Below are 22,929 nucleotides of genomic sequence, written 5' to 3'. Positions count from 1 at the left end.
TGTGATTTTCATATCATACTCACTAACTGAACATTTATCACTTAATATTATTTTTAAAAATATGTAGTTAAAGACATTCATTTATAATTTTTCAAAAAAAATTGATTTTTTTATATGAATTCATATTTAAGTAAAATCTTATTTTTAATTATTGTAATATGAAATAATTCACTATTGGGTTATCAACTTATCGTAATTACGAGTATGTATGATATTTATTAGGAAATTAACTTTAAACTTAACTCAATTTTATAAAAATTGGGTTTATCAAGTGAGGTTTGCACCAACTTATATAGTATAAAACATCTTTATTATTTTTAGTCGATGTGGGATTTCTTATACATTTTTCTTATACTGAGTCCTTAAACTCGTGCACAGTGGACCGTGTATTATGGATGGTCCAATAACAATCTGATAACGGATGATCTCATAAAATCAACAAACTATCGTTAGAATATATTCTAGATAACTTTGATGTTGAATTAGAAAGTGAATTTTAAGTTTAATTTAACCTTATAAAACAATTTATGAAGTGAATTAAAATATTATATTATCATTTAATGGTATTAATTACATCAGGTTTAGTTTTTTTTTTTGTGAACTCGATTGCTTTCTTATATAAAAAAGCTAACGATTTATAAATATGAATTTATTGTATTTTTTAAGGGGGAATAATAAAAAAAAGTGATAGAAAAATTTGTGATGTATTGTGGTGAAGAATAAATTTAATTTTTAAAAAAATGTGAACTGAGAAAGGTTTTGGGTCTCGAAGTGTACGAAAAACGACGGCCGTTGGTTTGTCGCATTGGGTCGGATGCAGACAACTTAGGTTGTTAGTTCGAGTTGTTTGATACTGCCGCGTGGCCCAATCTCATTTTTTAGCACAAAATTTGAACCCAGCATCATTATTCAACAGTTAATCAATTCATGTGTTTAATAATAAATATAGACATCTATTCACCATATTTTAAAATTCTCACTCCTCAAATCAAATATTTTAAAAAATAATAATTAATTTTATACTATTTCAATTTCAAGCTTGATGAGTTCCAGTCAATGATTAAGAGAACCAATTTTTTATTTTCACATATTGTATCATAAATAAATAAAAAATGAATTATTGAAGCTACAATGGCAATTTATTTGAGAATGATATTATGAAATAAGGTGGAATTGGTTATATTTGTTTCCTTGTGACAACTTTATATACATTTCTGATTCATAATTACATTTTGTAAATTGCAGGAAGTGTGAGATCTGTTTTATTGGTTGGAATCTGTGGGGACATTATGCAATCCTTGAATGTTCACGAGACAAATCTCTTTATTTGTGATACAGTGATTAAAGAATAGCAGTGATTGTGAGATATTTTTACAAAGTGGGAGAAAAAGGGACATGAAAATCCAGGTGAAATCTGAGTATAATAGATAAAGCAATCCATCATAAGGAGAGACAGGGAATAAGAGGGTATGATTTTGGTGTGTGAGTTGATTATGATAATAATAATAATATAAGAGAAGGGACATCATTGTCTGAACAAACACCAAAAGGAAAGGATTAGCAATGTTATTACGCATAAAAATTGGAAGAAAAGCACCTAAGAGGATGCCATGCCCCACACGGTTTCTTGGTAAAGTCCTTGGTTTATTGAAGAACATGGATGATGCAATGAAACTCACACAAAGCAAGCCACCAAAGAACTGTGCTATTGACTATTGAGTCTCAAAGCACATGCTTGCACAATTTCGATTCGCTCACATATCACTTGTCAAGAAAAAGTTCACATGCCTTTAAGACCTTTAAAGTGCAACATCATTTCTAGCTTCATTTTCTTTAGTAATATTATCATCTTCTCTCTTCTTTTTCTCATTTTAAATTTGGCTTCATTTACCTTCTTCGGTGTTTAACTTCGACCCTGTGATAAAAAAAAAACTTGACGGGCTTGGATCTGGATTTGCAATTGGAATTTCGACAGAGATCACCAAATATTTTGGACCACATATAACTAAAGGCCCACATATCATCCCAACAGCACATGATCTTGCAACCCTTCTAAAAAGGATGATGTAATTCTAAGAAACAGGTACTGAAACAATAAGGGAAGCTCTTTAATCAGACGATTCATCTATAAGAATATTCAAACCAATTATACACTAACACACTTTTTTTTATGTTATTAACTAACAACATAAAGCTTCTACATTAAGTATAATTTAATTACGTTGTTTATCTAAAACAAGCTTTAAATAGTATGATTGTAGATAAAGGAGAAAAGGGCAAAAAATTGCGCATGATGATCAGTAAAATAAACTTTCAGGGATTATGGTCTCTCCTTTTACTTAGCCAATCAAATTGCAATCAATATACTTTGATGTTACATCAGATCTCCTTTGTATTTTAAATACAATAGGTATTCTTTGTGGTTTTTCTTTAGAAATATCATGCAAGAAAATCACGCCCCAGTTTAAGCTTGTGACTGGTACTTTATCAGTATATTTGAGGAACGAGGACGTAAATAACAAACTATAAGACGACAACGAAACATTCACCTAAGGTTCGTGTTAAGTGACTGTTATTTATGAACTAACAAAAAGTAGTGATAGCCAACGAACTTGGAACGTAGGATACAATGCAACATACAACATACACTAATCAACATCGTCATAGGATACATGTGTTAAATAATTAATTAAAGAAAGTTAAATATAATTATATAGGTTATTTAGGTAAGTCTAATATAATCTTCGCATCTTGATATTTACGGGAATCTCCTTGTACGAATGAACCTTCTGAACTGCTCTTCGCAAGGGTCTTCCAAAAGAACACCTTGGAGCTTCATTCCTTAAATCAGACTTTTCTCCTCTTTCAGTTTTTGAAGTTGGAGATCTCATCGTGTTAGATCCAGATTGAGTGACAAGATATGCATCCTCTAACTCAAACAAATTTTCTAGAGGTTCGTGTTCATGGGTTTTGAACGTAGTAGAATGTCTCCTCAAACGTCTCCTGTGTACCAAAAATGAGGAATTTATCACATTAACAAATTTCTATAAAATTATTGTTTAGTAATGCTAAGAATTTTTTCAGGTGCTTTTGTTCAATGAGCTTAGGCATATCCGAATAGTCAACTTAAACCTTGCATTGTTCATCTTAAACTGAATTAACCTAAGAGACATTGGTAGATGTTGTTAAAGAGTGAACTAACCTATTGTCTTTAGCCTTGTCTTTACCTGTATTCTTCGAAGCAGTTGAAGAACCAGTAGCTGCAGAGTTCCAAAACAAGCTTAAACATTATTGAGAGAAAAAAATGTAAGAAAAAATTCCTTGAAGGTGAGTTTTAGATTTTACATTTACTCCTTATGCGTCTTCTGTTTATACATTTGTGTTGTTCATCGTTGCTGTCTTCAGTGGATGGCTGTCCTGCCTCTTCATCTCCTTCCTTGAGCCCATCGAAACATACAACAATAAAAGAATGAGGAATAACATTCAATATTCGCCAACGCCATCAATTTAGCAAACAAATAAGTGTAAAGGATTTTTCTCAGGCACCTGTAACTTTGATACGAAGGTAGGATTCTTTTCGCAGTCAATCTCCCCTTTATCCTGCAAACATGGAAAGGTCCCAGTTCATTTACAATGATGATATCAGATGAAAAAGAAAAAGGAAAAGGAAAAAAAGGGAAAGCATTGTTTTAGGTCTTATCCTACATATTGCATTTGAATTTTTAGAGTTTAGACCACACACAGAATATCAAAATTTAACTCAAGCCTGTTCAAATGCTTGTAAGGTTTTTTTTATTTTTATTTTTTATTTTTTTTATCTTCATCACAAAATGAGAATTCTTGCAAATGGTTATCGAGTATTGAAGACAAATGGCATATAAAATCATGTCTAACGGATAACTTCAACAATAGATACTTGAAGATGCACATAAGCAGCAAAAGTAACACCTAAAATTCATTTAAAAAAATGTAAGTCATAACGAAAAAAATAGTTACCTATATTTTCATCATTCATTTTAAAATATTTTTTCTCATAACATGTCAATGATACGAAATAACCATGGTTTTAATCTAAAAGCATAACCATGAGAGATTGCTTAAAGAATTTGAGTTCAATTCTACTTTAAACCAACAATGTATAAACTGTTCATCAAACTTTTCTGCACTTTTCCCTCCAAAACCACGACAAATTATTATATTCGTAGACCATTACATGTTTGGGGTCTGAATGAATCTCTGATAAATAACCAAAATTTTCAGTTTATAAGAAAGATTCAATAACATGATGGTCTGGTATATCATGCAATTTCTCCAACCACAGTTTCTACCACAGAACATTCTACACACGAAGTAAGGTAAGCACGTAACCTAGTATATGTAGTAACAGAAAAACTAGCTCAAAGCATAACAAACCTGCACATTCATGTTCTTTCCTTTAATCAAAGCAGCCCTCCACAAAATTTCATGCTGCAGCGTTTTGATCTGAAACAACCACCATCCAATTCAAAAGAGAAAAAGAATCTTAAAATGCAATTTCCGTAGCACTCCACAAACAAATATATTTTGAGAACTGAACCAACTCACTCACTCACTCATGACTCACCCTTTCCCTTCCCATGTTAAGCTCCTGCAAAATTAACCACAAAGAGTTACCATCACCCGCAATTAACCACCTCAATTAACAAAGCACGTGTTCAAATACGAAACTAACCGCTAACATGTGACTATTGGACTGCGCGAGGTTCCAGTTTTGGAGTTGCAGCTTCTTCACATCGCCTCTCAGTCTCTTCAGCTCCGCGCCACTCACTTCAATCATTTTGCTGTTCAATTTTAATCAAGTCAAATTAAAAACAAGTAAATTAAATTAACAACATTATAGTTCATTGCTGCCAAAACTAGATAGTTTATTTACTTTCTTTCCGCGAGGAGTTGGATCAACGCCGTTCTTTCCTGCATCACAATTCAACCAAACAATTGAAAAAAGAGAGAATAATATGTGAAAAAGAAAAAGAAAATGAAGTAAATAAATGCACCTTGAGGAGTTGTTGAATGGAATTGTCATCAGAGGGAACGGAATGAAGTTGTTGGGAGTGAGGGTTGGCGTTGTTGGTGATGTCAGAAAGCTTCTTCCGCATTAAGCTTCCGATGGATTTCTTCGCCATTTTCTCCGCCGGCACGTTCATGCTTCTACTACGACGACACCACCTATTTGATTAATTGCAAGTTGTTCATTTGAACGGAGTGTGGAAAGTGAAGGAGTGTATTGGAAGAAAAACAAAGCGAAAAGCGAAAAGGAACCAACACTTCACTTCCTTCCTAGCCTAACGGCTTCTTTAACTGAAACTACCGTTACGTTGTCCGAACCGAATTCAAAGCCTCCCGAACCTCTCTTTCAAAATCATCAAAACTTCACAGGCGGGTTATCCTATCGTCCTATCCTGTTTCAAATTTGATTTAAAATTTATCAATCCTTTATTATGACACACTTTAATGCTTTAAAGTTGGTTACTTGTTAGATATATAAATATACTTTTTTAATGTTTAACTATTTTTAATCTTAAAATTATATAGTTTTTTTTAATCCTTTAAATTTGTAAAGTGTTCCTTTAATTTCTAAACAAAATATTAAATTTTTTTTGTCAATTTTATTGTAGAACATATTTAGGAGTTATTTAAAAAATTTAAATTGCTGTGAATTGAGACTTTGATTACTAATTTAAAATTTGTATATTTTTATGTATAATAATTTATTTGTGCATTCTTTAATACTAGCCCGTAGATCTGAACTATGACCAATTGTAATTAAAAATTGCAATACATTTTAAATATGGATGTCGATTACATTTAATTTTTTTTGGCAGTTTCTCCCTGCAACTACAATGCTTTTCCCTACACCTTCATATATTTTAAAAAGTTCAACCCTATCCTTGTCTGAATATTTAAGATTTTAGTTTTTCTGGTGACTTGTTCTTCATTTTGAACGGGTGTTGGTTCGTGGTACGGGTGTTGGTTCGTGGTAGTTGTTTGTGAGTGATTGTGGTTGTTGGTGGTGGTTTGTAATGGAGAAGGTTAGTGAGTTGAGATAAATTTTGATGGCATAAAACATACGCGGAAGCAACGTGGTTCGAGCGCCAACTGCAACTTACATCCACACGGGCAACTATTAGGTTTTCATTATGTCTTGTTGCACACCAATTACAAGTACAATGATCTCTTTAAATAGAAATTATAAAGGGGACCCAATGATTAAGCTCACCCACTAAACATGGTGTCTAGTCAGCCCAACCCAATTGGTCCTGACTTCATACCTAACAATCTCCTACTTTAAGCCACGGAACAATGTTTACCTGCGCTTCAACTGTGTACATGTACTTTTGTAATCTATCGACGGAAGTCACTGTTCCACCGCTAGTTGCCACCAGCCTTCTTAATCATTTTGAAGACTTCGTTAAAACTCCCCTGAGTTTCAACACCTCAGTCACTGACCCGTTCTCTGTTCCTACCGACTCCCACTTGTAAGAACTGCCGGATCCTCCTAGAACAACCTGAGAACAAATCCATATTCAACAAGAAATTTCCTAGAGAAGTTTCAACCGCTGGAATACTGGTTCTCCTAACCCACTGTCGTCTAGGAACCTCAGCTGAAGCACGACCCGTGCTCCCACTGCCATAAGTACCTCTAACTGGTCTACCTAAACCTTTCCATGCTCGTTCATCCTGAATCTGACCTGTGGCTCTAGGTTTCTCTCTTGTAAAGACAACCCCCTTCTGCCCACGAGATTATGTGAACAGGACTTTGTTTATCTTCTGAACTAGGATGGTCACTCCCTCAGACGGTAATCCGACCATATACAACGAACCTCTCTTTCTTCCGCAGGCCATGACAAAATTTCTCTTGATGACCACTACTGATTTCCGAACTTCATTTCATGTCCCTGTTCATCCAACTGCCTAACAGAAATCAAACTTTTCGTCAAGCTTGGAACAACTCTGACATCCTTCAAAGTCCAGAAACCAACTAGTGTCTTCAACACTATGTCACCCATGCCCGTAACATCAAGAGTTTTGTTGTATGCTAGTCTTACATTTTCAAAGTCTCCAATAACTAGATTTTGCAATGCTTCACTGCTCTGGGTAGTATGAAATGAAGCACCAGAATCCATGACCCAGGAATCCACATTGTTATCCGCACAACAAACTAAAAGGTCCTCGTCCGCGAAGTCTTCTGCAATGTTGACTTGTTTATCATTTGGGCATTGATTCATGAAATGCCACACCTCCTTGCAATTCCAGTTCCAACATGTTACACTTGAGCAATCCCGAGTCATTGACTAACTCCTTCTTTTGTTTTTGCTCCCACTATTTCTGATATTTTTCTTACCTCTGATGGCATATAGCGATTCACTAGACAATTCCCCATAACTCTTTATTCGTACATCCTCACCAAGAATGAGATCACGAATCTTCTCAAAAGTGAATCCATCGGATCCCGCTGAACTAGTAACTACGGTAACTGTTCTGGACCAACTATCAGGCAAAGACAATAGCAATAGTAAAGTTTGAACTTCATCATCGAACTTAATGCCCACTGATGTAAGTCTGGCTAAGATCAAATATTGATGTGTTCAATAACTGAACTGTCATAATTCCTTGCCGCAGCGAAAAACATACACACCCCGTACCTAGCACTGCACCGTCACTGCTGCACCAGCAGAAAAATGATGTGTCACCCTGCGTCTTCCGCCACTGCCATCGCTCTACACCTCTGTGTCGTCTCGCTCACCGCAAGCACCTACACTTGTTCGTCACGAAACGCGATCCGTCGTTGCACTGATGCACTCCGCCGCACTACCTGGACACGACCCTACTACGAGCAAGCCACCTGCACAATGTCGCGAGCCGCCACCACTCCTGTCGCTACCCACACCACTGCACGTCGCACTGCCTACTGCGCGCACCTGCCGCGAGTCGCAAGTCTGAGTTGTCGCGAATCCTAAGCCACCGTGAAACCCTAACTTTGGGACACTGCTACCGCCTCTGCGAAATCCTAACTTTGGGACACTACTGCAGCCCCTACGAAACCCTAGCTTTGGGACGATGTTGACGCCTCTGCGAAACCCTAACTTTGGGATGCTACTGCAACCCTTGCAAAACCCTAGCTTTGGGACATTGCTGTCGCCGCAATTTTCATGTCTCGTCGATTAATTCTGCTGATCGGATCTCTGGTGTCTAGTGTGTAAACGAACCAAGCTCTGATATCACTTGATGGGAAAAAACGCACGCAGAAGCAACACACACAATCACGAATCAACTGCAGAAAAATAAACAACACAAGATTTAACGTGGTTCGGTCGCCAACTGCAACCTACATCCACACGGGCAACTATTAGGTTTTCATTATGTTCTGTTGCACACCAAGTACAGGCGACCCAATGATTAAGCCAACTCACTAAACATGGTGTCTAGTCAGCCCAACCCAATAGGTCCTGGCTTCATACCCAACAAATTTTGTATTCATTTTGTTCGTATACCGCATTGTACAATCAGTAATACTTCTAATTTGTACAATTTAGAAGGTGAGTTTGGATCAGAAGTTCATTCTGAATTATATAATTCAATATGTTATTATAAAATGCATTTTGGATTGTACAATCTGGTATCAACACAACACGCATAAAAATAAGGTGCAAAAGTGGTGCGATGATTCTAGTACAAAACAGACAAAATAAACTTATCTTCCATTACAATGTAACTCTTTCAACCTGCTTTAACCATCGCCCTCTCTCAAACGGCGAAATGCTCTCTAACATGAATACTCTTGGACAACAATGGAGGTGTTGCGGCTCCGTAGAACTAAGGGGGTGTGTCGACTCCACAAGAATAACGAAAGGCAAGGGTGTGTTGTGAGGTTAGGAGAGAATTTTTTTTAAATGACATTTCACATCATTACAAGAAAATCATTAAATATAAACTAAATTTAGAGAAAAAATAATTAATCATTATATTAATTAAATTAGATATTATTTTTAGAGACTAAAAAATTATTGGTATTTAAAATTATTTCTATTATTAATAAAAAAATTATAAAATAGTTTCTAAATTGGTATTTAAATTAGCTACCAATGTTTTAACTATAAATATTTTATATTCTAAATTAGTCTTTAAAAGACTAATAGAAACTAATTTAGAATATAAAGTAGTTAGTAGCTAAAACATTGGTAGTTAGTGGTTAGATATCAATTTATAAACTATTTTTTATTTATTTTTATTAATAATAGAAACTACTTTAGATACCAATAATTTTTTTATTTATAAAATAACTTTTAATTTAGTTAATATAATAACTAATTATTTTAATCTCTAAAATTAATTTTTATGTAATGATTTTCTTATAGTGTGTGGAGGGGAAAGGAGAATACACCTATTTTTTTTTTAGTAAAAAAAGTCCATATTACCATCTTTAATTATAGTAACTCACATTATTTAAAGAAAAAAACAACTTTAATGTCACCTTAATATCGAAATGAGTTGTCTAAAATATAAATTTAAAAGAGGGAAGATAGTTAAATACCTTTTTCTGTATTTTATGATAAAGAGGTGAAGTTTTCTTCCCAGTAGGATATTGCTTAATTACATATCACTCATTCACATACTATTTTATACAATTTATATTCATAAACATATTGATTTTTTTTTATAAATGACATATTGAATTTATACTTTTAATTGATTGAGCAAAGAAAAAAAAAAAGGAAGAGAAGACTTACTAGAAAACAACCCCCTTCCCCCACAAACCCCAATTGGCATGAATTGAAAGGAGAGAACAAATCTTCTTGTAACATTTTTGGAATAATAAATAATAATGTTAAAATATTGGAGTAATTTTTTAATTAGTACTAAAATATTTTCCATATTTTTAATTTATTTTCACCCATCTAAACAAGTGGAGAAAATTTTAAAAAAAAATATTTGTTCTATTTCTATCTATCCAAATAATATATTTCTCACTTTATTTTTATCCTTTATTTTTCCTATTTGACTTATATAAATAAACTTTCTTCTTTCATGCCCTCAAATTTTAAATCAAGTGATGTTATTTTCATTGTTTTTTAGTAGTAGGAATTAATTTGTTTTGGCCACTGGCAGATCATCCTGAATTACTTATTAGTCAACAGCAATTACTTGTATGCAGTTTGCAGGTTCCATATTTTTGCTATCTGGGAGCATTGATAAAATAAACTGACATAAAATAAGAGACAGACACAAAATAAACTTCATAAAATAAGGTACTCGTGGATTTTAATATAAGATACTGTTGGACATTAACACAAGGGGGCACAAACACATGCCTTTACATGTAATTTTTCCATGAGAAAGATTGTTACATATAGTGAAGCAATTTTGTACCTAGGATGAGCAACAAATCTCGTTTCATGCCAGTAAGAAGCAGCAACAACCCCACGTATTGGCTATTAAAGTGACATTAAAACATCTTAAGGAGATGAGTGCGTTCTTGGAGTCTGAAGAATCTGATGTATAGTCAAAATCTGTTATATGATAAGGGAGCCAAAGCAACCGCCATTCCTAAATCCTTCACCCTTTGAGATTTGGCCATCTCAGGCTATCAAAAAGTTATCTGATTGATGATAAACATGTCCATGAAGACGTACTCTTAACAAAAATGTGGGCGTTTTCTATGTGTAGCAGTCTGCGAGGCAACATGGTATACATAGTCACTTTACGATTGCATAACCATTGGACCACATCACCCTCTAAGTCTTTCACTGGTCTGTGTATGATAATAATCATTCATTTAGATGAAGTTCATGACAAAATAAACCATTGTTCTTAATAAGCAATATGATGAGTATTATCTTCAACATCTATGGTTCCGACTACTAAGGTTCTTAATAAGCAGAAGAGCAACTGCAAAACCTACAAAACCCACCCAGAAAATCCTTGCCAAAGGTTTACAAGACTCTAGCCCTATCTATAGGAGGATTTGACAGCATTCAATAAATATTTTAATCTCATCTAACTTTCTTTTCTCTGGTTGGAAAAATTATACATAAATTGATTCTGGGGATAGGTAGGATGCTAAAGATACCTGAAACCAATTATTTGTAGATGGAGAAGTGCAGAAGATATGAAGCCCTATGCCGAACCTGTAAAACAAAATTATTTCTGTACATGAAATCACTCTGCAACCAATTCAGTGTTAAAAATAAGAAAGCTGTTTCCTTCACCTTTGATGCATATGAACGTAGGTTGGTTGCTGAAATTAAGGTGGAACAATTTTGAAGGTAAAGACAGAACATCTCATAGATTACTGGATTGTCTTCGATTAATGAGTTGGATAGAACCCAATTCTCTGTCAAAACTAAGTGAATGTACATATTGTAGAAGTCACATCTTTTGTCTTTAAAATTAATTTCTGCAAGTGATCTGAGGATCTCTTCTCCACTTTTAACCTGAGGACAAAGATCGGTTTCAATTTCCAAAAGTTTAAAAGCAAATATATCCATATTTCATACTAAAGAAATTTGGTTGTGTTCATTGCTGACTTGTTTGACAATTTTCTCATAGCATTTTGTTAGTAAGTGTCAAGTTAGCTTTGCACATTTTGCACATTTTGGCCAGTGTTTCGGATCATAATATACCAAACTAGAAATGGCACTCCAACTAATAAACCAAAAACGAATTATATTATTGATGATTAATGAACAGATATACACACTCAAACAAGTAACTATATACTCTAAATTACATAATAAAATGAATTAATGGATATAGAAATATCAAAAGTCTGTTTTGAAAATTTAGTGGAGGTAACGCTTTTGAATAAAGAAATATCAGTGGCCAATTTGAAAATTTATGTGATGGAGAAATTCCAGATCAAGTATGATTTAAACGTTTGTTGATACCAAAACAAAGTTCTGACAGCATTACATGTACAAAGAGAGCTTAAATTTTCATCACTGAAAATTTTGATGCTGGATTTTTGCTTAAGATTCAAGCAAGCAACAGCAGATTTCACGTATAACTTGCTGCTCATGTGCTAACTTTCCATCCTTATCACATGACCAGGACCCTCACTAAACTTTTTACATCCACAAAGCATACATAAACTAGACAAGAGAAAGGCAAGTAGCATACTCCATCAAAACAAGAAAGCAGTGTTTGATAAGCAATGGCACTCCTAAGTTGTTTGCAACGAGAGGTAGCTTCTGAAATACATTCAATGGTCTGGATGCAATTCAAATCCTTTGAGACTCTACACATCCAAGACAACAAGAATTAGAGAAAGCCAGCAATTAAGATTACAAAGCCAATGGGCAAGATCTAGATAATAAGTATCAATATGCACATCAACTTGTTTACTTACAGTGCATACGCTTGGGCATTAATTCCAACGATGATAAACAGTACAAAGAACATGAGAAAGAGCGCAAAACTGGTTATTGACAATCCTTATATTATATATGTTAGCCCTAATTTTTGAACGTGGGAACATTTCTATTATACTCTCTCTTAACGAAACCCAACTTCACCATTATTTAACACTTATTTATATATTTTTTTAAACTTCCAAATTATTAATTACATACTTTGTTTTCAAATATTTAAATAGAAACAGAAAACAAAAAAGTTGTTTTCACGGTTTCATGTACAAATATTTGGAAACAGAAAACAAATTGAAAACAAGGTGACACTTTTGTATTTAGAAGTGAAAACAGAAAAACGTTTCTCCAAATAAACAGTCTTTAGCTTGATTACAATCAAATTTTTCTTTTATATAAAAAAAATCACTTTTTAAAAATCTGTTACTTTTACTCTTAGGTACTTATTTTTTATTCATTTATTTAAACTAATAATTCATATTTGTTTATAATTTGATTTTTTTTTAATTTTACTTCAATAATAGAAAACATTATGCATTGGACACTTGCTACTCAAAACATATTACATTGCTAGTCACTAGCATGAAGTGTTTTCGGGACATCACATCATCTTCTGTATGGTAATTAGCACCAGCTGAAAAGAATTTCCTTGGAAAAGCTAATGCCAATTGATCTTACAAAGATGGCAATAGGATACCAATATTATGTCCCACAAAAAAATACTATTTTAATTCTACTCATTCATTGAGCCATCCATAAACATGCAGAAAAAATGACAGTACAAGATACACATGCAAATTTTTAGGCTGCAATTTGAGTGCAGTTAGTGATTGACCAAGATGTTGATAGTAGATCCAGAAAATAAGATGAAAAAGTGTAATATTTATTGCAATCAATCAATCTCTCACGATATCAATGATATACAGAACAGAGAGATCAAGAACAAATGTAGAACATTTCCCTTTTCTCCTTAACCCGGGTATTCGAGTGACCTGATTTCCTTCTCATGACTCACAAGTTGCAACTGGCTCTAAATAACACTACACATTTCCCATTTATTGATGAATAGTGAGTACAAGTAGTTATTTTGTTTGCAACAAAATTTCGTTTTAGTCCACTTCTAACCCTCTTATTCTAATTAGCTTTCGAACCCTTTTATTGAGGGTTCTGCTAAGACATCAAAAATAATATTACTGACGAGAAAATGTTTATATACTGCTAATCAACAAATATAGGCAAGAGAAAATATATAAGTAAAAACCTGCAAGCAATGAATTTAGCTATGTTCTCACAACTTGAACACCATTCCTGGTCTGTAAAGTAATTGACAATCGCTTCCATGCAGTCCTTTAAAAGTACCAACAAACCCAGAAACTGGCGATCCAGGAATAGACAAATAATAATTTCAACTATCTCTTCAGCTTCTACAGTAGAGAAGATAGCCTTTTTACTCCTGCAGTGAGAATCAAAAGACAGGAGTTGACACCATCATACTTTCAAATATTGTCACTTGAATCATCGAAAGGCTATTTAAACAAGGCAGCCATAAACTCAAATGATGACTAACAAAAGAGTCAAATAACAGAAAAACCATCCAGGTAATAATTTAAGTAGACTCACTACTATTACTTCTTGCTTACCTTATCAGACAACAAACAGTGACAAATCTGATCCAAGCTCTAGTGTTTTGAGGTGGTCCTTCAATGTCGGAATCTAAAAAAGACAAACATATAGATTGTTCTTAGAAGATTGCAATCAATGTGGTCAGATATTAGCAATCCTACTGAAACACTTCAGAGTTCAGACTCACAGTGTTGACACTTAATTAATATTATTTTACAGCAATCTGTAATCCCCGGTGGAGAGATAAACTGGTATAGATATAAGAGAGGTAACCTAAATTATTTGGCTCCGAATTGGAAGAAAAATTAAAGAGAAACCCATAAATGTCAAGAGCTCTTCTTAAATCTGCATATTCAGGAAACCAGTCAATTTTGACTGGCACTAGATTGACCTGGTAAAAGATTGTTGTGAACTATAAGATATAGTATCAAAAGATAATATAGGAATTAAAATAAATGTATAACTTTATTACTGGAGCAATGCCAAAGTAAACATAACAAACAAGTTTACCTCCTTTTCAGAAGAGAGAATTGCACACCAAAAGTCGCTGGAAGAGTTGCGGAGTTCTTCTTTTGATGAATATAACACTGAAAGAACAAAGTAAAACAGATGGATGACGAAGATTGCTGGTATGTTCATATATATTTACAGTATGTTTTCACTCACTTGTGTTAAAGGCCCAGATGGCTACTGATTTTTCTACATGACCACACAGAAAAACTAATTTTGAAAGCCAACCATTGACCAGTAACCCTTCAAGAAACATATCTCCTGAAAAAACATATAATATTAATTGGAATGCCTATGACCACTGAAAAACAGGTATATCGGTTTCCTCTGATAGCATATAAGCAGTAATTTGATCTAAATACGGCTTGAGTGAGTATTTTGCCATACAAAAAACAGATGGTTTCTTGACATAATAAAATAACAAAAAACAGAAACATCATTGCCTTAGCAAACAAGACAATGCATCAACCTTTGTCCACAGTCAATTCCACCACAGAATTTAGCTTGTTGTTCAGAAAGGAGTATAAAAGGTTACAGCATCTAAGATCAGGAAACTCCAAAGGGGGAAAAGCTTTCTGCAATACACAAAATGAAAAGATTAAAACCTCAAGCATTCAAACAATGAAGAGACAAAAGCAGCAAGCCCTGTACAGAGAATGACTGAGAAATTTGTCTCAGTATAATAACCTTATCTCCAAAAACTTTTACTCCCCAGGGTCGAATGTCTTCTTCTTCACCAAAAGCTTTCAACTGGAAGAGAAAACCCAAGTATTCAGTAACAGACAACGCTAATTGCTAAGTACACAAAAACTCAGATAAGAACAGGTAAAAAGATTTTGCCTGCTTGTGACATTTCTCAACTAGCCTAGTCAACTTAGCTTCCTTGCTATCTTCGTCATCATAGGAAGTTTTACTCTTTTTAGTCTTAACCTTTGTCTGCTTATTCCTCCTCTCTAGAAGCTTGTTCTGTTCTCTGTAATGATCTTGAAGAAGATCATCCAACCCAATAATTTTCTTCCTGGTTGGAATACAAATTTAAAGCACTCGTTATCATCCACAGTTTGAACAAATCAAGGAAAACCCAGATAACGCAAAACATAAATTATCATAAAAAACTCAAGAGGGGGACTGTAAAACCCTAAACCCAGAAAAAAAAATGGTAAAATTTGAAAGTTTGAAAAGTTGGGGCAAAAAGTAAAAAACTTTGTGGGAAAGGAGTACCTCTTAGTGTTAATTGCGGGGGATTTCAGAAGGTCGTCTTCTACCTCGAAATCCAACGGGTCGTTCATATCCATCACAGAGAGTTCGGAGTTGGAATTTGAAATTGGTATATTGAAAAGTTGCAGTTATGTGAGAGAAGCTGCAACGTCACGAAGCAAATGTTTTAGAGTACTGATATATAGACAATCCAATATTGTTGCTCCACAATACAACTGCTGACATGGCGTAAAAAACAATTTTTTATTATAGTGTGGGACCCATATTTTATTGGGGAGAAATTTAAAATTGAATATGACCATTACATTGGAGGTTCTGCTACATTTGGAGCACTTTGAAAGGCGTTCTGGAGCACTTTGGAAGGGTGAGTTGCAGACTGAAATTCCAGTGCATTTTTCATTGTGACTTTGGGCGTAAAATATTGTCGAGGTTGGTTTCGTTTGATTTATTTGAGTGTATTTTGGTTTTGATGTTTTGGTTTCTTAGGTTGATGTGTGGAAATGCGATTTTGGTCTCCCGTTTTGCGATTGGGTGCCATTGATTTCTTATTTCGTGGCGTGCATTTTTTGTTTGTTGATTTACGTTTTGTGTTTTGATTTTAGGGGTTATTTAGGGTTTCAATTTGAGTTTTGATTTTAGGACTTATTTACGGTTTCGGTTTGGGTATTGATTTTAGGGGTTATTTAGGATTTGGTGTTTTGGTTGAGTATATGTTGACTGAAGTTTGGATTGGTTGTGTTTTTTAATTTGATTTTGCATTTAGGGTTTAGGGGTTTTTAGTGTCGCGGTTTTTTTTTGTTTGAAATATGTTTGTAGTATCTGCAGTTAAGTTTTGTGCATTTTTGTTTTTGATTTCCGTTTTGCACTTAGGGGTTGTTGTAGCTCCTTGAATTTTGTCTATAAATTTTCTATCAGATGATGCTTTTAAATGCCTATATATACTGCCCCTGCTTTCTAGAAGGGATGTGGGAGTGAAGATGATAAGTGAGCAGCAGAGAAAGTAGTAGTGGGTGGACAGAAACAACACATTTATCTGAATGGCTACCTCTGTATCACTTCCCTGCTTCTCTCACACTCACTCTCATAGTAAGATCTTTTCTTCTTATTTTCCTAAATAAAACCATCTATTCTATGTATTTATTGCTCTTCATCAATCCTCCTTGTACTTACTCATTTCTTTATTTATTTGGTAACTGAAACTTAATAAAGCTAGTAGTTTTATTTTGTATGCATTGAAGATGGTGTTTGTGAAGTGAGTATAGCGTATTCGATGTGGTTTTTACTTAGTTTCTGTTGGGTAGAACCACCGTGCCAATTCACTGATATCCTTTTGGAGGAGGAACTAGTTCTGGTAGGTGTAGCCGTGTAGTTCACGTTCACCGCTTCTCAGATCAACAACAATATTGCTTTCGACTGTTGATACAACAACAATGCTGTTTGAGGGTTCTTCAAAAAAAAATTTAATTCAATTTAATACACACAATTTGATAGTAGTTGTTAAGATAGATGAACAACAATATACAACTCAGTACATGTTAGGAATACACCTTAAATATACCATTTAAAGATAGAACAAAATTCTGAGTTTCAATAGGGAACTGAACTACTATATTTACTTCTAAATGCTTGCTTATGACACCTGCAAGATACTCATTTATAAATCTTACTGTTAATAGTTAATTTTACAAAAAATTTAAGGATCTTCCCTCTTTTTTGATGAATAATATTATTTAACAAATTTCTAACGTTGAAAACATAGATGATTATTTTTCTCATTAGTCAATAGAGATTTCACATAAACTAAAAGTATAATTAAGTAGAGTTGAAACTTTATCTTAGAAGATAGTTTTGTGAAGGTTGAGTTATTCTGAAACTCTCAAGGACTCAACTGATTATCCATAAGCCATTCTACTCATTTATTGCTTCCAGTTCTAGCATTCTGCATCATTGTCATGTTTCACTGCCCAAAATGACTGAACATATTCTGTTCAGGAAATTAGTGTTTTGTAATGAAAACTACCCGTTACTTGTAGTTAAAATTGGTTCTAATATGTAATTTCACCCGTGATCCTTTTCCCTTTTAATTCAATTCTCCCTATTCATTAATGAAAGATAAAATACAATTACTTATTTACTTAATGCATAAAATATGGATGGATCTTCCATCTCATGTGCCACTAAACATGTTGGAGTTCACATATCGATTAGAGATTATGGCATTTCATAATATATAAGTGGTTACAAACTTCACTTATCAACCAGTTTTGTAAGTTGGAGTTAGGTTTAAGTTCACTTCTTAACAAAACAAGAGATCCACTATAAAAACTAATGGCTTCCCGAATGTTGATATGCAAAATGCAAAGGGAAAGCTTGATTTGCTAGTCTCATTTTATATTCCTTTAACAGGTGTGAAGTTACAACTGCAAAGGAGGAGAATATCCACCGTTTCCTCTGTGTGCACTGGCTGAGACTGCAGCTTCAATGGCAGTAGCTGTAACTGTCGTTGGTGCAGCAGCTACTCTTCTTGTAAAGAGATCCAAAACTTCTGAGTCAGTACAGGTCAGAGCTCCTCGTTATTACTAGTATCAGAAAATTAATTAATTATACTTACACACTCAGCAATATGCCATGACACTAAAAAACGACCTTGCTTGTCCAAACAATAACATGAAAGTCTTCGTAGTGCTTCTCTATTCTTCAACTTTTCAATGCTTGTTGCAGTTGTAGTTTTAGTGCAATGTATATATTGAACTAGCGGAATTCACATTGCTTATGTGACATTACTAATTCTGTTTCACTATAGAAATTTCGTGGAAATATTAATAATGTTGATCTTTCATGTCTCTTACAACTTGGTAATTGCATTCCCCAGTTGGTTTATGCACCCACTTCATTTTACTAGACAGCATAGATAATTCGTTGATGGTATTGCCAGAATTGGGCTAGGATTGAGAAAGAAGGAAAAAACGATGATTAAGTTGTGTGCTGAATTCCACGCTGTTTATCTAAATTAAGTTCTTCTTTTGAAATTAAAGATTCAATTCAAAGCATGTGAAGATTGTGGAGGTTCTGGTATGTGGTCTGAATGCAATGGTGAAGGATTCGTTCTTAGGGAACTTTCTGGTGAAAGTTCTGAGAAGGCAAGAGTGCAAGTCAATCAAATTGTGTTTTAATAGACTAAAAAATATATTAAACTTGATAAAGTCTATTAAATTATGTGACTGATGTTAAATTCACAAATAATACTTAACACATTAATCTTGTTTAACAAATTAAATAAGATAGTGCCTAGGAAATGTCTAAAATATCTTCTTTATATAAAACTATTTTCGCAAAAGATTAAAGAGATATTTTAGAAAAAGAAGGAAAACATATATATTTTTACATTGATCTAATATCTTTGAAGATGATTATAAAAAAAATCTTTGTCGATAAAGATCAAAGTCTTCAACCTCTCTTTTACTAAAATATCACTGTTTTTTGCAAAGTGGAAGTGATGCCTAAAACTTTTCATTTACTTTAAAGGTTAAATCTTAACACAAGGGTTGTGTTAAAAGTTAATTTAAGTTTTCACACATGAGTAATAATAAACTTTTGAGAATCTAGTAGAATCTTAATCTCTATAGTGAGAGTCTGGATTTAGGATGGAAAATAAATCATATAAAAGTCTTGATACATGAGTATTCCTCTTGCCTTGTGTTCCTCATCCGCAGAAAAACTTCTTCAATTCACTCACTCACTGTTCATATGATTTGTTCTTCCTTGAACTCTACGAACATCCTCGTTTTAAATGGAAATCAATTCTCTAACACTCCCCTCTTCTCGTATGTCCATTCTGCAAGTGAAGCTCCTCAACAACACAACAAGGTTTTCCACTTTTTATCACTTCGTTAAGTATTCTTTGTTATTAAGGTTATAATTGTTATTTGATCCAAACATGCTTTTAGTTGCCATATTTAGTACAAGCTCATATGTTTTTGTCTTGCATTTGATCTTAATTTTTCCTGTCTGCTATTTTAATGGGGACCAAATTCATCTATGTCAACTGCTCTTTGAGTTTGATTTTTAAGTATCCTCACCCTCAACCAATTAAAAATTATAATGGGTATTTGATTAGGAAATTATTGTAAAAATCAACATATGTATTGTACATATCTGCTTCTGATATTAAAAAAACAGTCTGTATATGAACTGTTTACTCTCGAATTTATAAAATCTTTTGGTTTTTTATATGCTGTTAATACTTTACAGTGTCAAGTCTACCAATTAGGAATCACTTTATGTATGACTTTTAAATTAACTATTATAAAAGTCTGTTATATATAAATCTATAATTGGATGAGAGACTTTTTACTGTTTTCCAGTTATTATTATTTTATATATTTGGGATGGGCGTTGAACAGATGATCTGGTGGAGGAATGAAAAAGGAGCTTTTGGTGGTATGCACAGCAGTGTAGATAGCTCTTCATTGGTTCAAAACAATAGTAGGAAAAGAATGTTTCCTCAATCTGATGGGGTTTTTCATGATACCAAAGATGATGGTTATATGCCAAAACAGACTTCTTTGTGTGTTTTGATGCTATATTACACAGAGAATGGTCTATTTCCTCAAGCACAGACTACATGGGAGCAGCTCCTATATAGTTCTTTTGTACCTTCTGTTGAATTTATTTCAAGATTATTTGATGCTTATGCAAAACATGGAAAATTCGATGAAGTGGTCAACATTCTACGTTACGTGGATATGAGGAATTTCAGTATATTACCTAATGTTTACTCGTTGGCTATCTCTTGTTTTGGAAGAGAAGGACAGCTTGAGTTAATGGAAGATATGGCAAAGGAAATGGCTTCAAGAGGTGTCCATATCTCTTCTAAAACTGCAAATGCTTTTGTTTTGTATTATAGCATTTTTGGTTCTTTGAAAGACATGGAGAATGCGTATGGCCGCCTTAAGAAATCGAGATTTCTGATAGAGAGGGAAGTGATTCGGGCCATGGCCTCCGCATATACAAGGGAGAGACAATTCTATGAATTGGGTGAGTTCCTTAGAGATGTTGGTCTAGTTAGAAAAGATGTGGGAAATCTTTTATGGAACCTTATGTTACTCTCTTATGCTGCCAATTTCAAGATGAAAAGCTTGCAGAAAGAGTTTCTCCAGATGGTGGAATCTGGATTCCGTCCTGATATTACGACCTTTAATATTCGTGCTTTAGCCTTCTCAAGGATGGCTTTGTTCTGGGATCTCCACCTTAGCATCGAACATATGGAACATGAGAATGTCATTCCTGATCTAGTGACTTTTGGGTGTGTAGTTGATGCATACTTGGACAGAGGGCTTGGAAAGAACTTGAACTTTGCTCTAAACAAAATGAACTTGGATGATTCTCCAATGTTGTTAACAGATCCGTTTGTGTATGAGGCCTTGGGTAAAGGGGACTTTCAAATGAGTTCTGAAGCATTTTTTGAGTTCAAGACACATAGGAAATGGACTTACCGTGCTTTGATACAAAAGTATCTCAAGAAACATTATAGAAGAAACCAGATATTTTGGAACTACTAACTAATTGCTGGATATTTAGGGTAGATTACTGGAATGGTCTTACTGAATTTTTTTGTTGTCATAAAGAAATGTATGTTTATCAGTTTTTAATGTACGTGCTGCTCTGTGCACTTTTCCTTAACTGCTGTTTATCAGTTTTTGAACGCTGTTACTCACTAAACTTGTTGTATATATATACATGCTACCATTTCTACGCAGGATAATCATCTTTTCAGTTCATGAGTTGAAAATGCATTAAAAGCTTATACATCTTTATGTAATGCCAGTACATACATTAACGAGACTGAACTTATTTGTAATAATTTCCTACCATACGTGTTTCTTCTTGTTCCTTTTCTTTTCAGATTATATGCGTATAAAATTTCCCCTGTTGACAAGCTTTTTTTATGCTTAAAGATCATCTTTCAGAATGTTGTTTTTTCTCGTCTTTTGAATTGAAAAGGCAAAGGGTGAAAGTGATTTTGATTGGTGTATTTACTGATTTTTTGGTTTGTATTTACCTTTACTATATTTAACATATATGAAACATGAATTTACTGGGAACTGGAACTCTCTAAAATGAGAATTGGATAGACATAATTTTTACTCTCCTATTATACCACTAGTATTAAGCTAATGATTTTATTTTTTAAGTGTTTCGTACAATATTATTCAATTTTAAGATGTTTAATTTTATATATTATTTCTAAAATAAACTATGCTTAGTATAATTCAAATTTTAAAAATATATATTTTTTTATTATTATTGTTATATTAAATTTGTACATTATAATAAATTAAAATTATAATAATATAACTAATAAAAACTAGTATTGTTTTTTATTCAAATAGGTTAATATGCAAGAAACACAAAATCTAAATTACTTAAGTTTGATATTTTTAACTAAATATTTTTTATAAAAGCAGTCCAACATATATTATAATTTACAAAATATAAGTAAATGTAAATATTACATTTACAAAAATCAATTCAATTTAAGATTACTCTCTTAATATTAAGGTTTGTTAGGTTTAGAGTATAGTCCGTATGGAAATCCTAGTATAAAAGATATGCATATCATTATAATAATAAAAAGTCTATAGAGTGTTTAGTTTCAACAGAAGTAAAATTTACCATAAAAATGTACATTAAATAACCATTTAAGACCAAATTATTTAGAAGTGATTGAAAGGGAGATATACTATGTTGCACCGAAAAGAGAATTCAATAACGAGTGAAGCAAAAATTGACTGAATTGTGTGTTCATGACCCACCAAAGAAAGATTAAAGTATTTTTATACATGTTGAGTTAGATGTCACTAATGTATAGTATTATATCATATGATGTTTTTATAAATAAATATAAAACTTTCAACCAAAATCATTATAACACATAACACATGCTTTATTTCTACAAAGTTACATAGAAACATCATCAGCCCCAAAGAAATTTCAATACTTATAAGAGACACAAGTGATACCAATGTATCTCACCTAATTTATCCATAGCTATCACGTGTGTTCCAAACCTAACAAACGATGAAATTAACTATACAAGCATATTAACAGTTAACACTGCTTGCCGAATAAAGTGATTCTTTCTCTAAAAAAAGCACACATTATATTTCTTTCTCTA

General features: G+C 33.3%; 3 protein-coding genes across 10 annotated transcripts; 1 reads left to right on the top strand and 2 right to left on the bottom strand.

Annotated features, from left to right (window-relative positions):
• Window positions 1-2,597: 2,597 nt before the first annotated feature.
• On the bottom strand, window positions 2,598-5,445 carry LOC137831029 (shugoshin-1). Of its 3 annotated transcripts, XM_068638528.1 has the most exons (10): window positions 5,303-5,440; window positions 5,034-5,205; window positions 4,913-4,950; window positions 4,712-4,820; window positions 4,604-4,627; window positions 4,414-4,482; window positions 3,547-3,600; window positions 3,346-3,436; window positions 3,203-3,260; window positions 2,598-3,003 (listed from the first exon to the last, which is right to left on the bottom strand). In XM_068638528.1, exons 2-10 carry the CDS (start codon window positions 5,181-5,183, stop codon window positions 2,733-2,735), a joined length of 864 nt encoding a protein of 287 aa, XP_068494629.1. In that variant the 5' UTR covers window positions 5,184-5,205; window positions 5,303-5,440; the 3' UTR covers window positions 2,598-2,732. The 3 variants fall into 3 exon arrangements, with proteins under 3 accessions (XP_068494629.1, XP_068494620.1, XP_068494638.1); XM_068638519.1 differs by having other exon boundaries at window positions 5,034-5,445; XM_068638537.1 differs by having other exon boundaries at window positions 3,228-3,260; window positions 5,034-5,445.
• A 4,825-nt stretch (window positions 5,446-10,270) lies between these two features.
• Window positions 10,271-15,931, bottom strand: LOC137818280 (uncharacterized). Of its 2 annotated transcripts, none has more exons than XM_068621602.1 (13): window positions 15,756-15,931; window positions 15,375-15,552; window positions 15,222-15,284; window positions 15,004-15,109; window positions 14,691-14,795; window positions 14,535-14,611; window positions 14,298-14,415; window positions 14,042-14,114; window positions 13,663-13,854; window positions 12,157-12,274; window positions 11,247-11,471; window positions 11,108-11,165; window positions 10,271-10,789 (listed from the first exon to the last, which is right to left on the bottom strand). In XM_068621602.1, exons 1-12 carry the CDS (start codon window positions 15,827-15,829, stop codon window positions 11,118-11,120), a joined length of 1,377 nt encoding a protein of 458 aa, XP_068477703.1. In that variant the 5' UTR covers window positions 15,830-15,931; the 3' UTR covers window positions 10,271-10,789; window positions 11,108-11,117. The 2 variants fall into 2 exon arrangements, with proteins under 2 accessions (XP_068477703.1, XP_068477711.1); XM_068621610.1 differs by having other exon boundaries at window positions 10,271-10,708.
• A 102-nt stretch (window positions 15,932-16,033) lies between these two features.
• Window positions 16,034-21,532, top strand: LOC137818292 (pentatricopeptide repeat-containing protein At3g42630-like). Of its 5 annotated transcripts, none has more exons than XM_068621630.1 (4): window positions 16,034-16,181; window positions 16,711-16,838; window positions 18,159-18,311; window positions 20,156-21,532. In XM_068621630.1, the coding sequence occupies exons 3-4, from the start codon at window positions 18,234-18,236 to the stop codon at window positions 21,311-21,313; spliced, it is 1,236 nt and encodes a 411-aa protein (XP_068477731.1). In that variant the 5' UTR covers window positions 16,034-16,181; window positions 16,711-16,838; window positions 18,159-18,233; the 3' UTR covers window positions 21,314-21,532. The 5 variants fall into 5 exon arrangements, with proteins under 5 accessions (XP_068477731.1, XP_068477747.1, XP_068477722.1 ...); XM_068621646.1 differs by having other exon boundaries at window positions 16,049-16,181; window positions 16,668-17,103; XM_068621621.1 differs by having other exon boundaries at window positions 16,050-16,181; window positions 16,668-16,838.
• The last annotated feature ends 1,397 nt before the right edge of the window (window positions 21,533-22,929 follow it).

The sequence above is a fragment of the Phaseolus vulgaris genome, chromosome 11, assembly GCF_000499845.2.
Source record: "Phaseolus vulgaris cultivar G19833 chromosome 11, P. vulgaris v2.0, whole genome shotgun sequence".
NCBI classification, from domain to species: domain Eukaryota; kingdom Viridiplantae; phylum Streptophyta; class Magnoliopsida; order Fabales; family Fabaceae; genus Phaseolus; species Phaseolus vulgaris.
Note: the sequence above shows the minus strand (reverse complement) of the source record. Positions and strands in the feature narration are given on the sequence as shown.